This window comes from Pseudopodoces humilis, chromosome 2 (genome assembly GCF_049639895.1).
Source record: "Pseudopodoces humilis isolate 2021_Gansu_Grassland_sample_001 chromosome 2, ASM4963989v1, whole genome shotgun sequence".
NCBI classification, from domain to species: domain Eukaryota; kingdom Metazoa; phylum Chordata; class Aves; order Passeriformes; family Paridae; genus Pseudopodoces; species Pseudopodoces humilis.
Genome location: NC_142201.1, coordinates 25,109,586 through 25,129,472, shown reverse-complemented (window position 1 = coordinate 25,129,472; position 19,887 = coordinate 25,109,586). Strand labels below are relative to the sequence as shown.

Sequence of the window (19,887 nt, the reverse complement as noted above, 5' to 3'; positions counted from 1 at the left end):
AAATTTCTATACCACTGCAGTATAAACCTTTGGCTAAAGCAAGCCAGCTGGAAAGTGCCAACATCCCAACTGCTCACAAAAAGCTGCTAGAGTTTATGGAAGTTAAAACTTACTTAACAAGGTAAGGGACAAATGGAAGGTTTCTAAACAGCACAAATGTATTACATTGCCAAGACTTCAAGTAAAATGCACTTTAAAGTGAATAACAAAGATTGTTGACAAAGCCCCACAGAAACAGTAAGAGTTTTGGAAGGCAATGACACTTATGGTAGAGAGAGTATGATGAATCTAAGTGTTCAACAAATTAAATTATTTCTAGTACTTTGAGGTATTGCTTTTGAGTACAAAGGATGCAGTCTTTCTTTAGGAAGATTTTATTTACTTCAAGATTGCCTCAAATGAAAATTGCTTTTTTCTTTGTTGAAAGGCTCATTATTACTCAAAGACTGTACTATACTAGGTACTAGAGTAAACATGGAAGAAATTATTCTATTTCTGTTCATTTTAGAGGCAACTTAGCAATTTGTCTACAAGAAATCTGAGATATCTTCATTTTACCTTTGCTGGTTGTGGAAAGGAAAAATATACAGGAAGCCTAGGAAAAATCTTCAAAGAAATTAACGGAAAGAATAACTTCAGCTGATTTATCTAAAAGAATAAAAGAAAATATTGGTACCTTTGATGAGACTATTCTATTATCTGGAAATCTCTGTGGAATGTACGCTTCAGCGCCTGGAGGTGGTTCACGATGCCCAACATAAATCGTCCGACTGTCCACCCAATTCTCTTCTCCAGCACACTACAGGGGAAAAAATACAGTTACTGTGTTAGTTTACTCTGTATTTCTGCATAACATAAGTCACACTTTCAATTAATTAATCACATGCCTGACCATCAACACATACACAGCCACCAGCACATGACCCCTCACACTTTTCTGTATCATCTCAAGATCACCAAAACACCTAAAGCCAAGTCAAATGTCAAAACCCTGCCTTAACTGCACTTCACTTTCCCAAAATGCAATGAGAGAGCATCCATGAAAATCACTATTCTGACATTTTTGTTTATAACTGAAAAAAGGGCAAATGGTTTAAGATTCTCAGTAAAATTAGGTATTTCGTAAGTACTTCTATGTTTGTCTCTCTTTTTACCACTGACAAAAATCTGTGCTAGTTAAAATAATGTATGACAAACACTTCACATCTTTGAGACCAGCAAGCCATAACTTAGAATTTCATTTGCAGCGAAGTGAAACTCTGTCCTTCTGAAATACTAGTAGTAATCATTTCTCCACACATCAACAAGCTTAGAGACTCTTAGGTTGCCAGAGAAGACCTCTTCTTGTCAACTCAGAGCACTTCCCTTTCATAGACAGCTGTAGAAAAAAAAGTAGGCGCATCAAATGTTCACATTCACATCAAACTCTACCACACCTATAGCTCCCCCAAAATTAGTATTTCTGTGTTCTATTAATGGTAAAAAAAAAAGAAAGTACAAATCACTGTAGAACCAAAATAAACATTTTTTTAAATTTAGAAGTTAATTTTTTTGGGGGGGGCATGAATTATAAAATGACCATCCCTTATTCACAATCTAATTCACACCTACCTTATGAAAAACATTTTTGAAGCACAGAACACATTCCTAACACTTGAGAAGCCCAGGCATCAGCAACTTTAACATCATCATATGGTCAAACCTGGAGTAATTTTAATATGCTATAATTTAAACTCAAAACCTCTGGTTTATGTTGTACTGATGCATTTACACATACTCTCATTAATTACATTAGAGGGAAGCCTCTTTTCTGCATCTTCAAAAGCTATATTTAATTAGTACACGAAATATGTCCTGGGCATCAGTGTATAGGTGTCTGTATAGGTGAACTGTCAGACTGACACTGAGCAAACTAACTCCAAACAAACAGTGTGACTTTAGTCATTTACACAGCCAAAGCATCATTCCCCAAAGCAGCTGGATGTACCTGTGCAGTTCTTGACAGAATTTAATCATACAGACATGGTATCTTCTTTTCTAGCCAGTCTTAATGTCAACAGTTATAGTTCCATTTACTCTACTAGTACACACTCGGCTAGGAAGCCTAAAACGAAATCTAGTTCTCAAACTTAAAAAACATTCGCCCTAACATTTTGTTTATCAATTCAAGTCTATGTGATTTTTCCACTGCCTTTAAGTGCATCACAGCTGAAGAGCATTTTCTACATAATTTATTGGGAATAGATGTATAAAATCTTGCAATACTCTGCAGATTTAGAGCAGTTAAGCTAATAAAACAATTATCTCTGATGTGTGTGACTTGATGTTGGAGGGAACATCAAAAATATAAAAAGAAAACCTATTGGACTCAGACTATTAACCACAAAATAGCTGAGTAGAAGTCATCAAGTAAAAGGTAAGGTGAAGCAGAAGGATTAAAGAAAAGCAGCTTCTGCCATATCAGAAGTAGATACTAGAAGCAGACACTATGGACCCAAAATCATTACTTGCTTCTTACACATGACAGACAAATGAAGGCATTATGTTCAGAAGGATAGGACCAAAGGACAAAATTGCAACACTAGGCATAAAACTAAAACCAAAAGTAAACCCCATGTTTTTCTTGTGTTCAACTCTCAATAAATTGAGTCACTTGATACATTATATTACACTGTTCACAAAGGAAGTACAAATGACAGCCCTTCTTAAGACACTGAGCCAATAGCTCAGTGAAGGTTTATGCTAAGCCACGTAACTGCCCCTGGCTCAGTGGGAGTGCACACACAAAATTTTTCCCATGCCACATCTAGCACAGACTTGAAACTGAGACGTGGGACAGTATAAAAACTGCACTGATTTTCCAGTCAAACAACTTCTCCCTTACTACCCAGTGGACTTGTCAAAAAGTGAAGTGTCATTCAGCCAGCCCACTTCTTAAGGCCAAGTAACATTCTTTGAGCAAGCCAAAACATTTTGGAAGTTAGTAAAGCATGATGATGTTTCCATAATTCACCTTACCTCTATGGTAATAACAAAACATGGTATCTTTTACCATTTAACCATTAATACTTTATCTTCTCAGTGCACTAAATGTACAATGCACACAAATAATCTACCAACACTTGTGCCACTTAATACCCCTAGGAATGCAAGGGAATGTGAGATATTCGTGTATAATACATCAAACTGTACAACGCTTTTTAGTTTTTCATTAAAAAGGGCATTCCAGACATGCAACACAAACATTACTCCCGATAAGTGAAGTGCCTTAGTTCAGAAATGATAAAGGGCTAATGGGAATGCCACCTAACCTTTGAAAGCCAAGAAATCCCTCAGCTTCCACTTTCCTCTACAGAGGCCCAGGTCAACAATTTATCTCACAATTATTATGAGCCAGTCCAAAACAGCATGACAAGGCTCTTAGCTCAAAAAAGCACTTTTTAAAGTTTCCCTGTATAGATTGAGTCTTTATCATGACTCAGTTAAAACAGGCCTCTGAAATTACCTATGAACCTGGGAAGACAGAGCTCTAAACAGCACCCTCCTGCCACTACTGCCAGTATTTGCAGGTCTGAGAGCCCTGTACTGTGTCATGTGTACATGTGCAATGTACTGTGTCAACACTATGTAAACCAACCACTCTGGAATGTGTATCCTTAAAGCAAGGTATTACTTTAAGCATCGATATAAAATGAAGACAATCTTTTCTATTAGCTTAATTTCATCTGGTTTTATCACAAATTGCTAAATTTACCACAAATGTATAAAACAATATCTAACTTAACTATGAGATAACACAGAACATTATTTATTTTTCACTATGTTAATAGGTGCAGAAAATAAATGTACTTTAGCAACCTAATTCAACAACTTCAAACCTCCAAACCACTCACAGTCCAAGCACAAATAACTATGCATGGAAGAAGGCTCTCTTTGCCAGTGAGGTAGAAGAACTGCAATGCACAGAGCCATGTGCACTGTTCAATGTGGCAACAAGGCAACTCACTTGTGTGAAGCAGAGAAAGATACTTTTAGAAAAACAGCACTGTAAGTCAGGACATGAGCCACATAAAGAAATCAAACTACAGCACCTGAACGTCTGGTAACACCAACCTCCAAAGCCAAACACCCTCATCTGACAGTTCTTTTAGTGTTCTGGTATTACAGCTTAAAGAATGACACCAGAGTCACCAAAAAAAAGCAGTCTGATGCCACTGCCAGAACAATGAACTATATTCACTTTTTTTTTTTAAGTTCCATTGCTTAAGCCCATTAAGAATATGTCCAAGAAACCATAAATATACCTTAGCATTATCTGCTTCTATTTATAGTGTAAAGCTCAATGTACTGAGCCATAGTTTTATTAGCACATCAATGAAATGTTACACAGTTTTTACTCTTTCAAGCAGTGTCAGCAACCATGAAAGCAAAGACCAGCAAAAGACAAAGACACAGAGAGACAGTTAACAGGATGTTGTCTTAAGAGTTTAAGTATTTCTGAAGCTCATTTTTTTCTGATTTAAAAAAAATCAAACAGAAACCAGCTTGAGAGTCACCTACATGCTACTCTGGTAATTTTTATCTAGATTTAATTTAAACAAATGTACTGCCTAAAAAGACAAGGGACTTGATACTCAACAAGCTTGATACTTACTGGTTTTTACAGCAAAAGGATGATAGGAAGATGCTAGTGGTAGTTGCTGGAAAACTAACTGACTTTGAAAGATTTCAATTCTTCGCATGTATTTTTAGTAAAGGGATTTTAATGTATGATTTTGAAATCAGTGGAAACACTGAATGACATTTCCTGACTCTCCACCTGAACTAATAACTTGGGCATAATTACCGGCAACAATCTTCAGTTCAGTATTGTATTTTCTCTCCAAATAACATAAATACAAACACTACTCAAATAAATTAATATGCACTAAGTACAGCTGAAAACTCAATCAATCTGCCCTGGCCAGGTTCTAAGTACATTTTGTTGAACAGTATTCTTCTCTTATATTTTTTTCTAAATGCTTTTTGATTAAAAGGGATAGTGCACTCTAACCACACATTTGACAAATTCTCAGCATCAGCCATAGCCTTGTTCACCCAAGTTGTTACTCCATTCCTCCACACAGAAGTGCTTTATATAGACAGAGGCAGGCTTTCCTAACAGCCTGGTGTTTTACTGAATCACGAATATTTGATGTCAATTAAGCAATTAGCACCACTGTTAAAACCGTACACCAAACACACAGCTGCTCAACCACTTTGGACTTTTAGAATAACAGATACTGAAAGCCATTATCACTCACAGTTCACAGGAAGAATTAATAGTGCACAGTGTGAAAAAACATTCATGCATTGCAACAGCTTTGCACTAAAGGCTCTCAGTTTTCAATTTTTCATTCAGTGAAGAGAAAAAACTTCAGTATCTCAAAGCTGTAATTCATTGAAGTGAAGAGAAAAAAGAAATTTTCTTTTGTAGTAACTGTAAGGAAACTATCCTTACCATGCACTATTTACCAAACCATGATATCATATAATCTCATCTTTCTCTTAATTTGTCAAATGTACTGAGTACCTGCTCTTTTACACTTGATACCATTCTGAAGGAATAGGTGCAGCCATCTCCCTTTGCAAACAATAGCACAGAGTGCAGAGTTTTACCTCATTTTCCAAATCCAGTCCTTTTAAGGGTAGCTTGATCTACAGATAACAAAAATCCATCTAAAGAAATAATAATAATTTTAATATTTAATAAATAATTTTTAAATATTCTACATTTCCTGATATTGCTAACCAGTAAAATAGATTAAGCTCTAAAATAGTCCACTTTTGCAAAAAAACCCCTCTAATATTATGTATGCATTTGTGGAGATAAAGGGTGAAATTCTCATTTATTTAAAGTATCTTAGATTTCAAATGACAGGCCAACTCACAAATACCTATAGAGAGAACACTTAAGCATTACATTTTGTTCATAGCATTATACCAGCCCTTCATATGAATTTGCCAAACTCAGAATGAAGAGTATAACTTTGAAAGCTGTTCAGATTGTCCTGTTTTGTATGAATATAGACTAGCACAGATAAAAAAAATCATATAATCAGATTAATACCCCATTCATATTATCAGACTAACTCCCCACTAGGTTTTATATTCTGAAAAAAGACTACCTCAGTATGAGACAATGTAAACAGAAAGTAAATTACTTCATTCACTACAAGTCATGGACATATGCCATTGAATAACTAATTTAATGGAATACCAAAATGCAGCTCTTCAGAGGCAGACACAAAAAAAACCCCCAAAAAACCAACCAATCAAAAAAAAACCTCACAACAACTATCTCCCAGAAACTTCTATGACTAATTAACACATTTCCTATGGGTCACTCATAATGGGATCTGTCACCACAGAATACTACTGCCTTTCATTACAGCAAATGAATTTTAAATCCTTGGATGATGATTTTTGTCAGAAATAACATCTGAAATTAAAACTCTCCCCAATCAATTGCCTACAAATCACAGAATATTGAACATAAGTGTATGCAGAGGGAAATGAAAGAAGATATTAACATTCTTTAACTGCAAATAAATTATTTTATTTATGACTCTTAGGGAAAAGATGTGATTAGAAACAAAGGCAGGTACATCTTAACCTCAGAAAATGGTGCCAGGCTCACAAATTTCCCAGGCAAGCCATATTCTCCACTATTTGGTGCATCCTGGTTTTCTGATCTTTCCACCTCTTGCAAAGGTCTTGTGCATGCAGACAGAGGGGGAAATGGATTTATAGCATAGGCTGAAATTAGTTTTTGTGACATTTTTAAAGAGGAAATGAAAAAGTATAATGATGAAATGATGCAAAGTTCTGCAATTCACAGCTGTTAGAACAAACATTGTCACAACAGCAAATGTTCCAAGTTTCTGTAAAATACCTAACACTTTTGTAAGTGTCCTTAAAATAAATTTTATTTCAGCCTTCCAGTTCATGCCTCCTTGAGCACTGTACCTAAGAGTAAAACATTTCTGAGGCTATCCTAATAAAACTATATTCCAGTTGTGTCACATGAGCTGGCACTGGGACACTGCAATATAGCACTCTGAAGACAGTGTAATTCTCCTTTCTGACTTCCAGTTTGGAATATAATTTTTAGCTGAATTCCTCATACTCTGTACTTTCAATGGTTGAATAATTTGACCTCCTGGATGACAAAGCCAGTGATCCGTGTTCCTCCTAAGAAGGTTTGCAGTAGTTCTGTTTCACATACATAAAAACTCACCTCAGTTATTCAAGGCAGATTGAGATCTTTTCTAAGCAGTCCATTTAAATTCCAAATACTGCTGACACACTAGCCTGTTAGGTATAGCTATTTCTCATGTCTGTGCTTTCTCTTTGGGTTAATCTTAAGTTTCCCTGTTTATTTCCATGAAAAGTAACCATAAAAGTGATAGAGATAAAAGTCTCCTATTCCATCCACATATGTAATCTTCATTGAGTTTCATGGAATCATTGCAATGATGGTAAGAAAGATCTGTGACATAGTGAATTACTGGGCATCTGGAAAAATGCTTTTGCTACATTTTCCTTCCTCTCAATGTACCGGTTCTGACACATTTTGCCCCTTGTTGCCAGTGGGGCAGGGACACCCTGCACCTGGTGCTGCTCTGCCCAGATCCAGTCAAGGACCCCCTCTACACGGAAATCCTTTCAAGAGTCTCATTTGCAATTAGAAAGGCAAATAAGAAAAAAACTACACTGCAAAGCACAGTGGTAAGAGAAACTACAAGGGAAAGTGTCACATAAGACAGAGGATATTTGACAGCCTCAGTACTTAAATTAATTAAAAATCAAGTTTATTTCTAAGTAGCTCCAGACCAACAGCTGAAATTAAGGTTTGCAGAGGAAATTTACAGCTTCCTTAAGTGCCAAGAAAAGCCATAAAAGAAGAGAAATTTCATTTTTTAAGGCAACGAAAAGCCACTAAGATCTACATGCAATGCCACAATGTAGTTTTGATGTCAAGAAAACACCTCCCCCCATCGCTAACCCTTGTCATCACATTTAAATCTGTACAACAAGTTCACTGCCAAGTAGTAACTACTATCTTAATGGTCAGCGTCTGTTAAGGCTTGAAAAGGATTTTCATTCCTCAGTGGATACAGAGCTAGTGAAGCTATGATTCTAGCAGATGGAAGGTGAGGCAACCTTCGTGTATTATATGATGATACTGCAAAACTAACAGCTCGTAAAATGCTGGTCTTGCAGACCACCTAGACAGGGACCAAAGAACGTCCAAATGTTATTACATGAACTGTCCCATCCATAATAGTCTAAAGCTTCTTGTATATCTGTACTGGAGAATCGTAAAAATATTTACTCTAAACTCATCTCTATATACCTTTACATATTTAATTATTTATACTTACTTGATACTCAACTACAGTTTCTTAAAGAACAATGACTCTAACCTTTTTGAGGTTGATTTTGCTACACTAAGGCTACTTTAAAAAAAGTCTCCTGGTATATAGCTGTAGCTGTGTGAACACAAATACCTGAGGTCAGGCTGCAACCTTATCAGAAGTGAATAACCCAAGATAAAATTGAGAGAGAAAAATACCATGTGGGTGCTACTGAACACTGTACTAACTAAAGCAGTTGCTACCTGTTAATTTTCCACATCTATAAGGAGAAACCTATATCCTCAGTAAATATGGCAGGTGCCATGTTTTCACAATTCTTCAAATTAAGGTCTTGCTCTTGTAGGCTGGTCCTGAACTTACTCCCCATTAAGGCCAGACTACATTAGTCTGCAGAACTATCCACAGAAGTAAACAGGTATAGTACAAGTGCCAAGCTCTCCCTGCATTACTGGTAAATTTATCAACAGCCTGGAATAAGTCAAAATGACAATTCTAATAGCCAAATGTCCTATTATGAAGAATTATATTTTGCCATACTCCCTGCAGTGTAACATGCAAATTCTCTCTCTTATATGCAATTGGTTTTGAGCGCTTTTTGAAGAGTCACAATATAACCCAGCAGCCCCATGCTTCATCTTGAAGAAATCTTGAACTTATAGTTCAAAAATAACTTGGCTGTACAGAATAATAGACTAATTATGTAGCATTAGAAGCTACCTAGCATTTTCCCTCATCTGCATGCTTTTTGTTGCACATGGCACCAAATCTGATGTTATGCAAATACAGCTTGGTGAACAGAGATGCTTTGATAGAAGGAAGGACCCTAATTACAGATGGCTGTAAGGTTAATGAAATATTTATTTGGAGCAATTTGAAACACTCACAACATATACAATAGTATTCAAGTACAATTCTGAAACATTCAAGGAAATTAATATAAAATTTTAAGCTATTACTTCTTCCTATATTGCAGAGTAACATCAAGCGTTGAAGTATTTCAGGCAAAAAGCCATATGTTGATTCAGGTAAGTGGTCACAAACTGTTTGACAGTTTTACTAACACACAGGTATTGCTGATGAAATGCCACATTCAATCCTCATGCATCACAGCGAAGATTAAATTTTCCAAAACTAGCAGGCATCAGGATCATAAATCTGACTTCAGTTAAAGTCTACATTGATGAAAGACAAGAATTTTAAGCTCATAAAATGGCATAAAGGACATTCAATAGCTTTGAGTGTTCACATCAGGAGTATGAGTAAATTAACTCATGATGCACAAGAAGTTTATGACACCAATAACCACAAGATTTTAGATCACTTTCGTTTTCATTGCACTTAAGGAATGGGAATTCCATTAAGATTAAACATTACTTTACAGTTCTTTTGATGCAATGAGCTTTTTAATATTTACTTTTACTCTCAAAGAACAGATTTAAAGACTTGCAACTGAACAATCTGAAGTACAATAAATATTTCACAACTCTGTACTTTTACAAACATCAAATGACCTGAAGAACTAACCAGTTAAATATTTACCAAAAAAAAAACTTCATCACCATTTGTTCTTAGCTGCATTTTATAACTTACAGATTCATACAAAACCATTATTTTACAATAGAGCTATTTTCTTTGTTATATATAGTCACATACAGAATAAGTTATATAACGTTTTTAAAAATTCATTACAAGATATTGACTGCTTAGTTAGAAGTTAGTTGCCAATTGCTAGTAAAAAAAAATTCTAAAAAGTCCAGAACATCTGTTATGCAAGTAATTAAATCAAAAACTTGAGAAATCAAAACAGTCAATGTTTAGCATTTGAAACAGTGAAAATGAAGGTTTATAACTAAAATCTTTGGGAACTGAAGTCGGAGAAACTCCAGTATCTAACTAATCCCTGAACAAGCAGGACTCAAGGAACAGACTTTCAGTTTTTATCATCTTAAACAGTTCAGGGAAGACAGGATTGATGTTAAACCAAGATATCATTAATAATTCAGAGGAAATTTCTGATACAGCCAAGGTGGGGAACACTTAAATAAAACACTTTCTCAACATATAGTCAGTCATCTGTAAGGTACTACAAGGTGATCTACAATGAATGGCCACCCTAAATAAACACTTTGTACTTGTAAAATACTACTAATAAAATCAATAATAATAGCCAGAGAACTCAAAGTAAGGTCAGCACAGTACAACATATCTAAGTCCAACTCCAGTATACTAAGTACAGTATGAAAGAGCATCTCTTGGTCAGAAGCAATGATGGTTCAAATTGTTTTATTTTGGCAGAACTGTAGCAACTTCCCACTTTAATATGCTACTATGAGACTTGTATCAGTATAATTATACAATATGGGGGATGCTATTTTAAGCTTTAGGCGATCCATATACCTCCTTTTATTTATATGTGGAAGACAAGATATCCACACTGCACTTCAATATATCAAAACTGTTCTGTGTCCTTCATGCAGAAAATGAAAGGTATTTTAAAATATTTTTCTATCAAGCCTAGAACTGTACTGTAGGTTGACATTAATATATTCTGACTTGCAATGATTTTGATAATAAAGGCAAAGGAGGTTATGCAGGTTTGTCTGGGATGAGATGATAAGTGTAATCTCAACCTCCACATGTCTTTCTTTCAGTGATACAGAGAAGAGGTTTAACAACCTTTTGACGCTGCTGGTTTCTATGCAGCAAAACCAAACATAAAATGTAAGAGAAGTCGCCGACTTTTAGGTTTTGATTTACTGCTGTGATTTCTTTGATGTGGGGAGGAATAGAAGCAAATAGTTACGATACATCATCCCCTAAAAACAACTTGTAATGGGATAGCTGCTTTTTGCCATAAAACTCTTTCAGGACTCTAGAATCTGAGAAAAACCACCAGTTTTTTTCCCCCTAGACAAACGTACTCCACACAACATCAACTCACGTATTTAAAAATCTCCCTGAAGAAATGTTTCTCCAACTTCAAAGGCTGCTCTGCCATTCCTTCCCTTTTCAATGATAGGCAAAGGTAAAAAAAAAGAAAAAAAAATCTAACCACATTTTCCCCACAATAAAAAGAGTTTCTACATCCTACCCACATTTTGGGAAATGCAAGTAGAAGTAAGCTCCTAGTACATGCTGGCAGGAAAAACCTCTATTTAGCAAATTTGAACAACCATATGTATACCTAAGGGCATCACAGGCCCACAGATCCTTCAGAAACCAATTTGAGTATACCTGGCTTTTGGATAGCCTCTGTGACAGATTCTCTTAGGAAAAAAAATCCAAGAAATAAACAATTCACCTTCATAACAGAAGAATGACACCTGAGAGATATTACTTCAACAAAACAAGTATCAAAAAAATACTGAATCAGAATCAACAGGATTATCTATTTTAATCTGCTGTGTATGACAGGCTGAAGAACCTGCAAAGTGAAATGGCTAAGATAATCATAAAAAGCACATTTGCTAACAATTTGTTTCAAATGAATACACATACCTTAAAAATGGAATTATTACAACAGGAAAGAAAATATCTTTAATAGATTTTCCCTAGTGTTCTTTTTGAAAGCAGTCCAATAGACAAATGTTCTTTTAAAGTTTCAGCTTTCATGCCTAATAAAACTAATTCCCAGAAAACAGCGTGCCCCTTCATTTGTCTTTTCCTGTTGGACTAGAAATTCCTGTAATCAGTCCAAGTGAAAAAAAAACCCCAAACTGAAAATTCTCAGTTGCTGCAAAATTGGGTTAGAAAAAGCAATGAGGACTTTTGAACTAGCTTGTCATGCATGCTATGTTGTTTTTTTTTTTAATATCTGTGTGAAGGAAATAAGAATTAAGTATAAAGTGAACATCCAATACTGTTACTATACTGTAACGTATATTCAGTTCTGTACTTTGTAATCATTTGACACTACCTACAGATAAGGAAGCGTGAATCAGGTTTGACTGACTTCAAAGTTCAGTGAACTGTAAAACTGTCCACATTCTGCGCAGAGGTTTAGATCAAGCAACTTCCACAGATCAGATGGCTGCATAAACTGACAAATGCCTAGAATTCAGTGATTTTAGGAGAGGCAATTCTGTGCTCTCTCTAAACCAGCTAACATGAGTTTATTGATTACCAGGCCAATTTCAATCACAATTGTGTTTGTAAACAGAAGTCTAACCATTCATGACATTTATTCTATCAGGTAATTATTTACCTTAAACCTTTAAAAAACTTGAAAGCCAAAGGCAAGCCCTAAATCAAATCAGAAATCCTTGTTCTTAGACTAACTTCTTTGTTCCCCCAAAACACATACAGGATATGTGTTATATATGTTATAAAATAACCAGATTCTAGAAATCCTACTTCACCCATAAACAAAAATACAGACTTCTAATGAATAAGGCATGTTTGATTCCTGCAGAAGAGCACATGACCAGTTTTGTAAAATGCACATTTCCAAATGTGCTTTGATGACATGGGGGACTCTTCAGGACCATGCATCCTATAGGCAGGATCAGCTGTCCTGTAGGCAACAAAAATGGGGCAAGATACCAAAAGGATAGTGCCAAAAATAAAACTTCAGGTGATAGCCCAAGGAGTATTACTACAAATGAGATAAATAATCCTTGGCAGAGCCCTGGTTGGTAGTACAACGTCTTACAGGAGTTATTTTTGTCCACTTCCTAATACTTTCCTTTTTGTCCCTCCTCTAAATGTAAGAAGATACAATTCGTAAGTAAGAGAATTTCAGGAGGGGAAAGTAATCTACCTTTGCCATCTAGAAACAATTAATCTTTCTTGGTTTTAGGAGGCATTCTATTATACAATTCCTTAGAAATAAAATATAACCACATTTAATAAAGACAGAGGGAATACCAGGCATAGATCCCAACTTGAATCATCGTAGGAGGCACAGTATGAACACTAAAGGAAACTCAATATTTTTTCTTATAAATAAGCAGCTATGACTAAAATCAAGCAAAGCAAAAAATATTTTCACATTTATTTTAGTTTTTAAAATATGACTGTGTCTGAGGCCTTGCCACAGCAGCCATATCAGTTACCATATCCAACAAGCACTCCTCTGGAAGTAAATAGCTACTGTAGGTCGAGTGCAGAGCAAAACTGAGTCTACCAGTTAATCTGTTAGTTGTTTTTCTAGTACACATGGCTCCTAAGGGGTCAATTATACATTGTACATTGAATTCAAATGGAGCAAGTATTCTGATAAGAAGAGATAATGACTTACTTTGTTTCTTAAGGTAAGTGGATTATGTGCTTATGCAAGAGGCTATCCGGTGGCAGCTGGAACATTTTACTTCAGCTGAGCCACGGCCTCTCATCAGTGGGGGCACTGTGAGGTGGAAATGGCACTGGACCCACCATTACAAGGAAAGCAATGTTCACACCAGTTTGACAAGTTCTGGCACATAAAAGGAGTAAGGATATTATGCATCAAATTCATCAATCTGCTACTGTTAAGAAAGCTTACTTTTAAGGAGATATATTATGGACAATATTAAAATAGCCAAGAACACTAGGGTTTGCGTGAGGGGTGTCTGGTTTTTTTTGTTGGTTTTGGTTTGGTTTTCTTCGGTGAAGATACAACATTACAGAAGGAAGAAAACTGAATTCAACTGCAAACTTCTAGAAATGAAACCTCCAGATGCTTTTGGAAGGACACTAGCTGGAGGGTATTAAAGAGATAATAGTTTCATTTGCAATTTGGGTAAACTTTTATATTTACAGAAACAGTAAAAGGAGAGTATAGAAGCTATGCTGAAATGTATTTGCACTTTCAAATGAGAAGTATTGAAGTCCTACAAAAAAGTCCTATCAGAAAACTACACCTCCAAATAATCTTAATAGGCTATAAAAATATTTTCTGGAAACAAATTCAGATTTAATTTACACATCATACACAACATCCTCTCTTGACTCATAGTACTAAGCTCTATTTCAAAGGTACAAACTGCCAAAGCTACCAGAATTTCATTTGTATATATTAGTTGAAATCCTGAGTGAAAACAAAGCAAGTACTGTGAAACCTGAGTACATATGTTAAATCATCTGTATTAGAACCTCTATCATCCCTCCAATAAACTCTATAAAAAGACCACAAAATGATGCCTCAGCTCTACATAAAACTGAAACTGTGTCCTTGTAACAAGCAACACTAACATTGCACTGTTAATGGTAAGGAAAAACAATACAATAAATTGCATGTTTTCTCTTATTCCAATAAAGCTATTGTGAAAAGAAAGGCTTGCTAACTCACAAATATAAAAGCTACAATGATTATGTCCCTGTAAGAACTGCAATGATCTTCTTTGTAAGCTGCTTAGATTTCCTTAACAGTAATTATTTTTACAAGGCACTTTGCTATGTATCTCTTAATCCAGTATCTTATCTAAACTTATCTAAACTTAGCTGGTTTAGAAAATCTTGATTTTGGTACTTGAGAAATAACTAGTGTTTCACTCCAGATCAAAAAGAAAAATACCATGTCTCCACAACAGTGCTGTGTCCAACTGATGAAGCTGCTTGCTTCAGCTCTGCTGAGAGCACAGAGGTTACAATCACATTTTCTACTTTGTCTTATTGCAGAAAAAAACCCTACAGTATCACCCTCTCAGAGAGCTCTTCTGCATTTGCTAAGGGAGATGAAATATGATAAACTTTAGAGAGCGCTTTCTCTTTGTGCGTGCAAAGTGAATTGAGCTAGACCATGGAGATGAGAGGGACAAGGTGTCATAAAGCAACTTTTGCTGGAAAACCACCTATCATCTAACAAATACCCATGTCTTGCAATTAATGCTTAAGCAAGTAATTTTCCCTCGCCTTGTTGCTATATGCAGCTGACCATTTTAAAGGTCCCCATACTTTAATACCAGCAGAATCACAGAATCATTGAATATGCCAAGTTGGAAAGGACCCACTAGGATGGAGTCCAACTCCTGGCCCTGGTCAGGTCACCCCAAGAGTCACCCCTGTGCCTGAGAGCACTGTCCAAACACTTGCTAAAGTCTGTCAGGCTTGGTGTTGTGGCCACTTCCCTGAGGAACCTATTCCAGTGCCTAACCACCTTCTGGGTAAAAAACCTCTCCAACCTAGACCTCCCCGACTCAGCTTCATACTGTTCCTTGAGTCCTGGTCACAAGAGTAAAAATCAGATTTAACACTCAGCAAAAATTATATTCAAATTCACCCTCTGGAGTACAGAGAACAAGTACTTTGAAGGTTGGTTTTTCATTCTAAAGTTTTTAATTCTAAAAGAATTTAAATCTCCGAGTAACACAGAACATGTCTGAAAAACACTCAGATCTAGATTTAGATATGGCATATAAATTTTACTAGTGTCAACACTGATGTAACTTGCTTTTGGTTATCCATTATATGGAATGTACATTTGTGATGGACAGCTTCAGCTGTCTATGGTTCCATGGTATGAAATACTCATTTCTATGCTTCTCTCAATTCAATCAGTATAAGGTAATTCTTCTAATTCTTAGACACTGCCTTCATTTCAGTACTGGAGAGAGAGCAATTAAAAGCCAGATTTCCTACAATGTAGATACCAGAACAAGGAAGAAATAGCATACTGGTTTTGTTCTTAGTGGGGTATAGTAATCTGCCTACTCCTAATGTTTCCATTTTACTTTTACATACTTACTTGTAGTAAATGAAATTTATAAATCTTTTTTTGCTTTGTTTATACATCTGCACAGATCTGAAAGTGGACACACAGAAAAGGATTTTCCTCAAATGTGATGTTAGCTGGAAACCTCATAGGTAAAACACAACCAAATTCCATCTCTTAAATGTTTCGCTTTCTTTCCCTTTTAATCCCTCACCTTAGTATCAACATTCTCATTGATGTCTCCACTGTGAAAGTCTAGGTATTTTTAAATACTATAAAGCTAAATATAGCATTAGATTTAGCAAATATTCAATAGTTAGGAATACTCTCATGAAAAAAACATGGCTTTGACTTGATGTCTTATGAGATACAAACTTGGTGTACCTCAGGTACATCCTAGAGAGAAAGGAACACCAAAGGCCACACCATGATCCTTGAAGGCCCTCCAGGAAATACCTACACTTCATATTTCTTGCTTACTTATTCACAATGGGATTTGCTAAGCAAATTAAACTGAAGACTGTCTGGTAAAATAGGTGAATAGCCAGCAAGCAGAGGGGTATGTACTGAAAGAGTTAGACTTACTTAACAGGGGGCAAAAAATAATTTGCATGTCCCTAGAAAGAAATCTAAAGCTCATAAAACCTTTGCTATCTGTAAAGACACTGAACTCCATAATACTCTCCTGTACTTACAATATAAAATGAAAATAATTCTAGATTATAGGAACTGTTAAAAAAAGGAAATATTAAAAAAGGGAAGGAGCATGGAGGAAGTCTGTACAGGCCAAAGGACTGGAAAACAAGTACCACACTAAGGCACTGGCTGAAAGAGGCCGGGCACAAGGATAAACCCACCTGGCGATTCAGCTCCAGGCATGGGGCACGCAGGGGGCCGCTGGCCATGGCTGTGCCAGGCCGGCCCCTCAGGGCCCCCCGCACGGCCCTGTCTGTGAGGGCCCGGCTGGGAGCACCAGGACAAAGCCAGAGCTGGACTGGAAATGCAGGGCAGGAGCGCCCAGCCACTGCAAGGCCCCACACTCGGAGAGTCCCCAGAGGCCGGGCAGCACGTGCAAGAGAGCAGGCTCTCCCCATAAAAGCAGAGGTGCATGTGAATAAAGCTGGTATGTTCTGCTCTCCAATGGCTGCAGAGACCCTGCTCCAAGGCCGAGAAATGAGCAGACCAACAATTCCAGCTCTAACCTCACAAGGGACCATCCATACACTCTCTCTAAGCATCCACGTTCCACAGACAGTGTATGCATGTGGTTGAAGGTATTTGATTCATATGATATTCAACTTCCTAATCTTAAACATATTTTCCGAACACCTTATTTTTAAAGTCTAGCAAAACCAGCAAGTTCCACCCCAGCCATACCCACACAGCTGTCACCCTGTTTAACAGAGAACGTGCTCCTAAAATCTGGCCTGCCAGACAAAATGGAACATCACTGAAGTTTCCAGTCCCCGGGGCCACCACTGCTGTACAGTGTCAGAACGCCATGACTTGGCAGAGTCTGCTGAAACCCCGGACTTGACCCCACTTACAGCAGATCTAATCCTTGTTTGGCAGCCCCAAGCACACGAGTAACTTAGTCACCACTGCCTCAAACATGTGACAGATGCCAGTGTACAGGCACATTCATTTCATGAAGTGCCTCTCAGGGGGAAAAAAAAGACATGGAAAAACTGCATCTTCAGTAAAAAACTGTGGCACACGATAAAATTCCCCCTTGTGACAGTAGAGCCACCTTAATGGCCTTTCTGTAGCTAATGGCCACATGGCATTACCATTGCCACCAAAAGGGTTGAGCAACACAAATCAGGCTGCTTATTCCATACCTTGTAAGATTAAGATTAGTATCAACTAAGACAGCTTCTTCACCACATCTCCATAAAATGCTATGAAAGCAAACAAAGAATTTCTAAAAAAGAATATAGCACTGAAGAGAGAATGAATTTCAAACTTAATAAGCATGGAGATAGGAAAGTCGTCTACCTGAGAAGTTCTCATCTAGTGAAGCACAAAAAATCCCAGTGAGACAACCTGTATGAGAAATACTGATTTGAATTGGAGATGCAGTCTTGTAGAATGACTGTCACGACAACCTCTTGCTGCTGAAAGACAGAAGTGTCTTCTCCTTTGCCATTCTGATCTTCTGAAGACAGGTATTTTCCCATATCTAATTCCTGGTATGACTTCATCTCTGGAACGATACTTGCTCTGAATTATGTATTCTATATTATCTGTTAAAACTGAGTTTATACAGAGTTGCACAAGATAGACAATACACAATCTAATCCCTTACTGCTACCCTGTTAACATCCTAATCTATTAGTGTTTTCAGTTCGAAGCTTTTTTAATACTGTGGATCAGTTCACACCACTGAATAGGTTAAATTATCAGTACTGTAAAAGAGAATAGGAAACAATGCAGCTCCCTCTCAGGACCTGAAAAAGACAATTCCAATACTAGCTGTTGCACGATTTAAGCATTTTTTATTTCCTATGGTAAAACTGGGGAAAAATCAGCAACTACTACACTTGGAAAGTCCTTTCCTTTAAGAAGAGTTATAGTTAAGTCAACTGACAACTCTGCAACTTGGTTTGTGTTTTAAAACAATACATTTAACCTGTACTCACAGCCTTTTAAAACTTCTTTACACCATTCTTCAACAACCATTGTTTTTTGTACTGATACTCACATTTCCACAAGTTAATGAACTCCCTCGATTAAGGCTTGAAGGTAGTCTGGAATTGTGTGTTACTGTAAAGTACTATGTATGTAACTGTGGATAGCATCTTTGATCATGTTGCAAATATCTTGTATCTCTCCCATTTTATACAGAACCAACATATGGCCAGCCTTCTGATTTGATCTATTCAACATTAGCTAAGTAGTTCCAGTGTCTCTGAAATTATCACACACCAGAAGATCTAAGAACACGCTTATTCTTTTGAAATACCTCCAAAAACGCTATTCCTCTTTTATTGCTAGCTTGTCATTATTGGTTCGTGCCATTTCCTTTAAAAATGAGTGGCTCTAATGCTATTGATTTAAGAAGTTCCACTCCAGGAAGCTCACATTAAATTCACTCAGATGATGTAATGTATTGGATTGTCCCATCATCTTAGTTCAAAAAATTATCTAGGTTATAGAGCAAGGCTAAGTTAAGAAAAGAAATCACCTTGGCAATTCCTTGGAATTAATAAGTGAGAAGGCCCACACTTTTCCTTCAAGTTACAGCAAGTAATAAATCAATACACATCAAATCTACTACTTATTTTTTCCCATTCTCCTGTATGTCAGTAAGAGAGCAGATCACAGCTCTAATTACAACAATTACTTCTAGTGATGCTAATAAGATCAGATCAAAGTTATGTGAGGCTGTTTCAAAGACATTATTACTACTTTTCCAACACCCAAAATTGAAAAATCAATTAGTAGATGTCTATTTTGCAACATTTTAAAACTTGCATCCTCACCAGACATCTTCCCTGTTCCAGTTATCTAAAAATGTTCACCTTTTTCTTTTAACACCCCTAGAATGACATTCAATATCAATATACCAGGGTTACAGGTCAGCACTGTCTTATGGACCAAATACGATAACAAAGGTGATTTCACACGAGTTGTTGCTGCTTTTTCCTTTCAGAAAAATGGAACAGAAAAAAAAAAAGCACTATAAAGAATGTCAGTTTGATCAGAATTACACCAAGACACAAGGTAATTCCTTACAAGTGCTTTCTATGATCATTTAAACACCAAGTTCCAAGCTTTAGTAGTTACTGTGTGAGTGACATGATACCTTGTTTTAATCCTAGGAAAAACTCACCA

At 36.5% G+C, this 19,887-nt stretch overlaps 1 protein-coding gene across 8 annotated transcripts in view; it reads right to left on the bottom strand.

The window, feature by feature from the left end:
- Nucleotides 1-19,887, bottom strand: part of ATP11A (ATPase phospholipid transporting 11A) — a 115,668-nt gene that overhangs the window by 58,902 nt on the left and 36,879 nt on the right. For all 8 annotated transcript variants that reach the window (XR_015774652.1, XM_088067924.1, XM_088067933.1 and 5 more), the window contains exon 2: nt 677-799. Coding sequence is in view for 7 of the 8 variants with exons in the window: in XM_088067924.1 (XP_087924050.1) it covers nt 677-799 (123 nt within the window). In the remaining variant the exon portion in view is untranslated. The remainder of the gene's footprint in view (nt 1-676; nt 800-19,887) is intronic.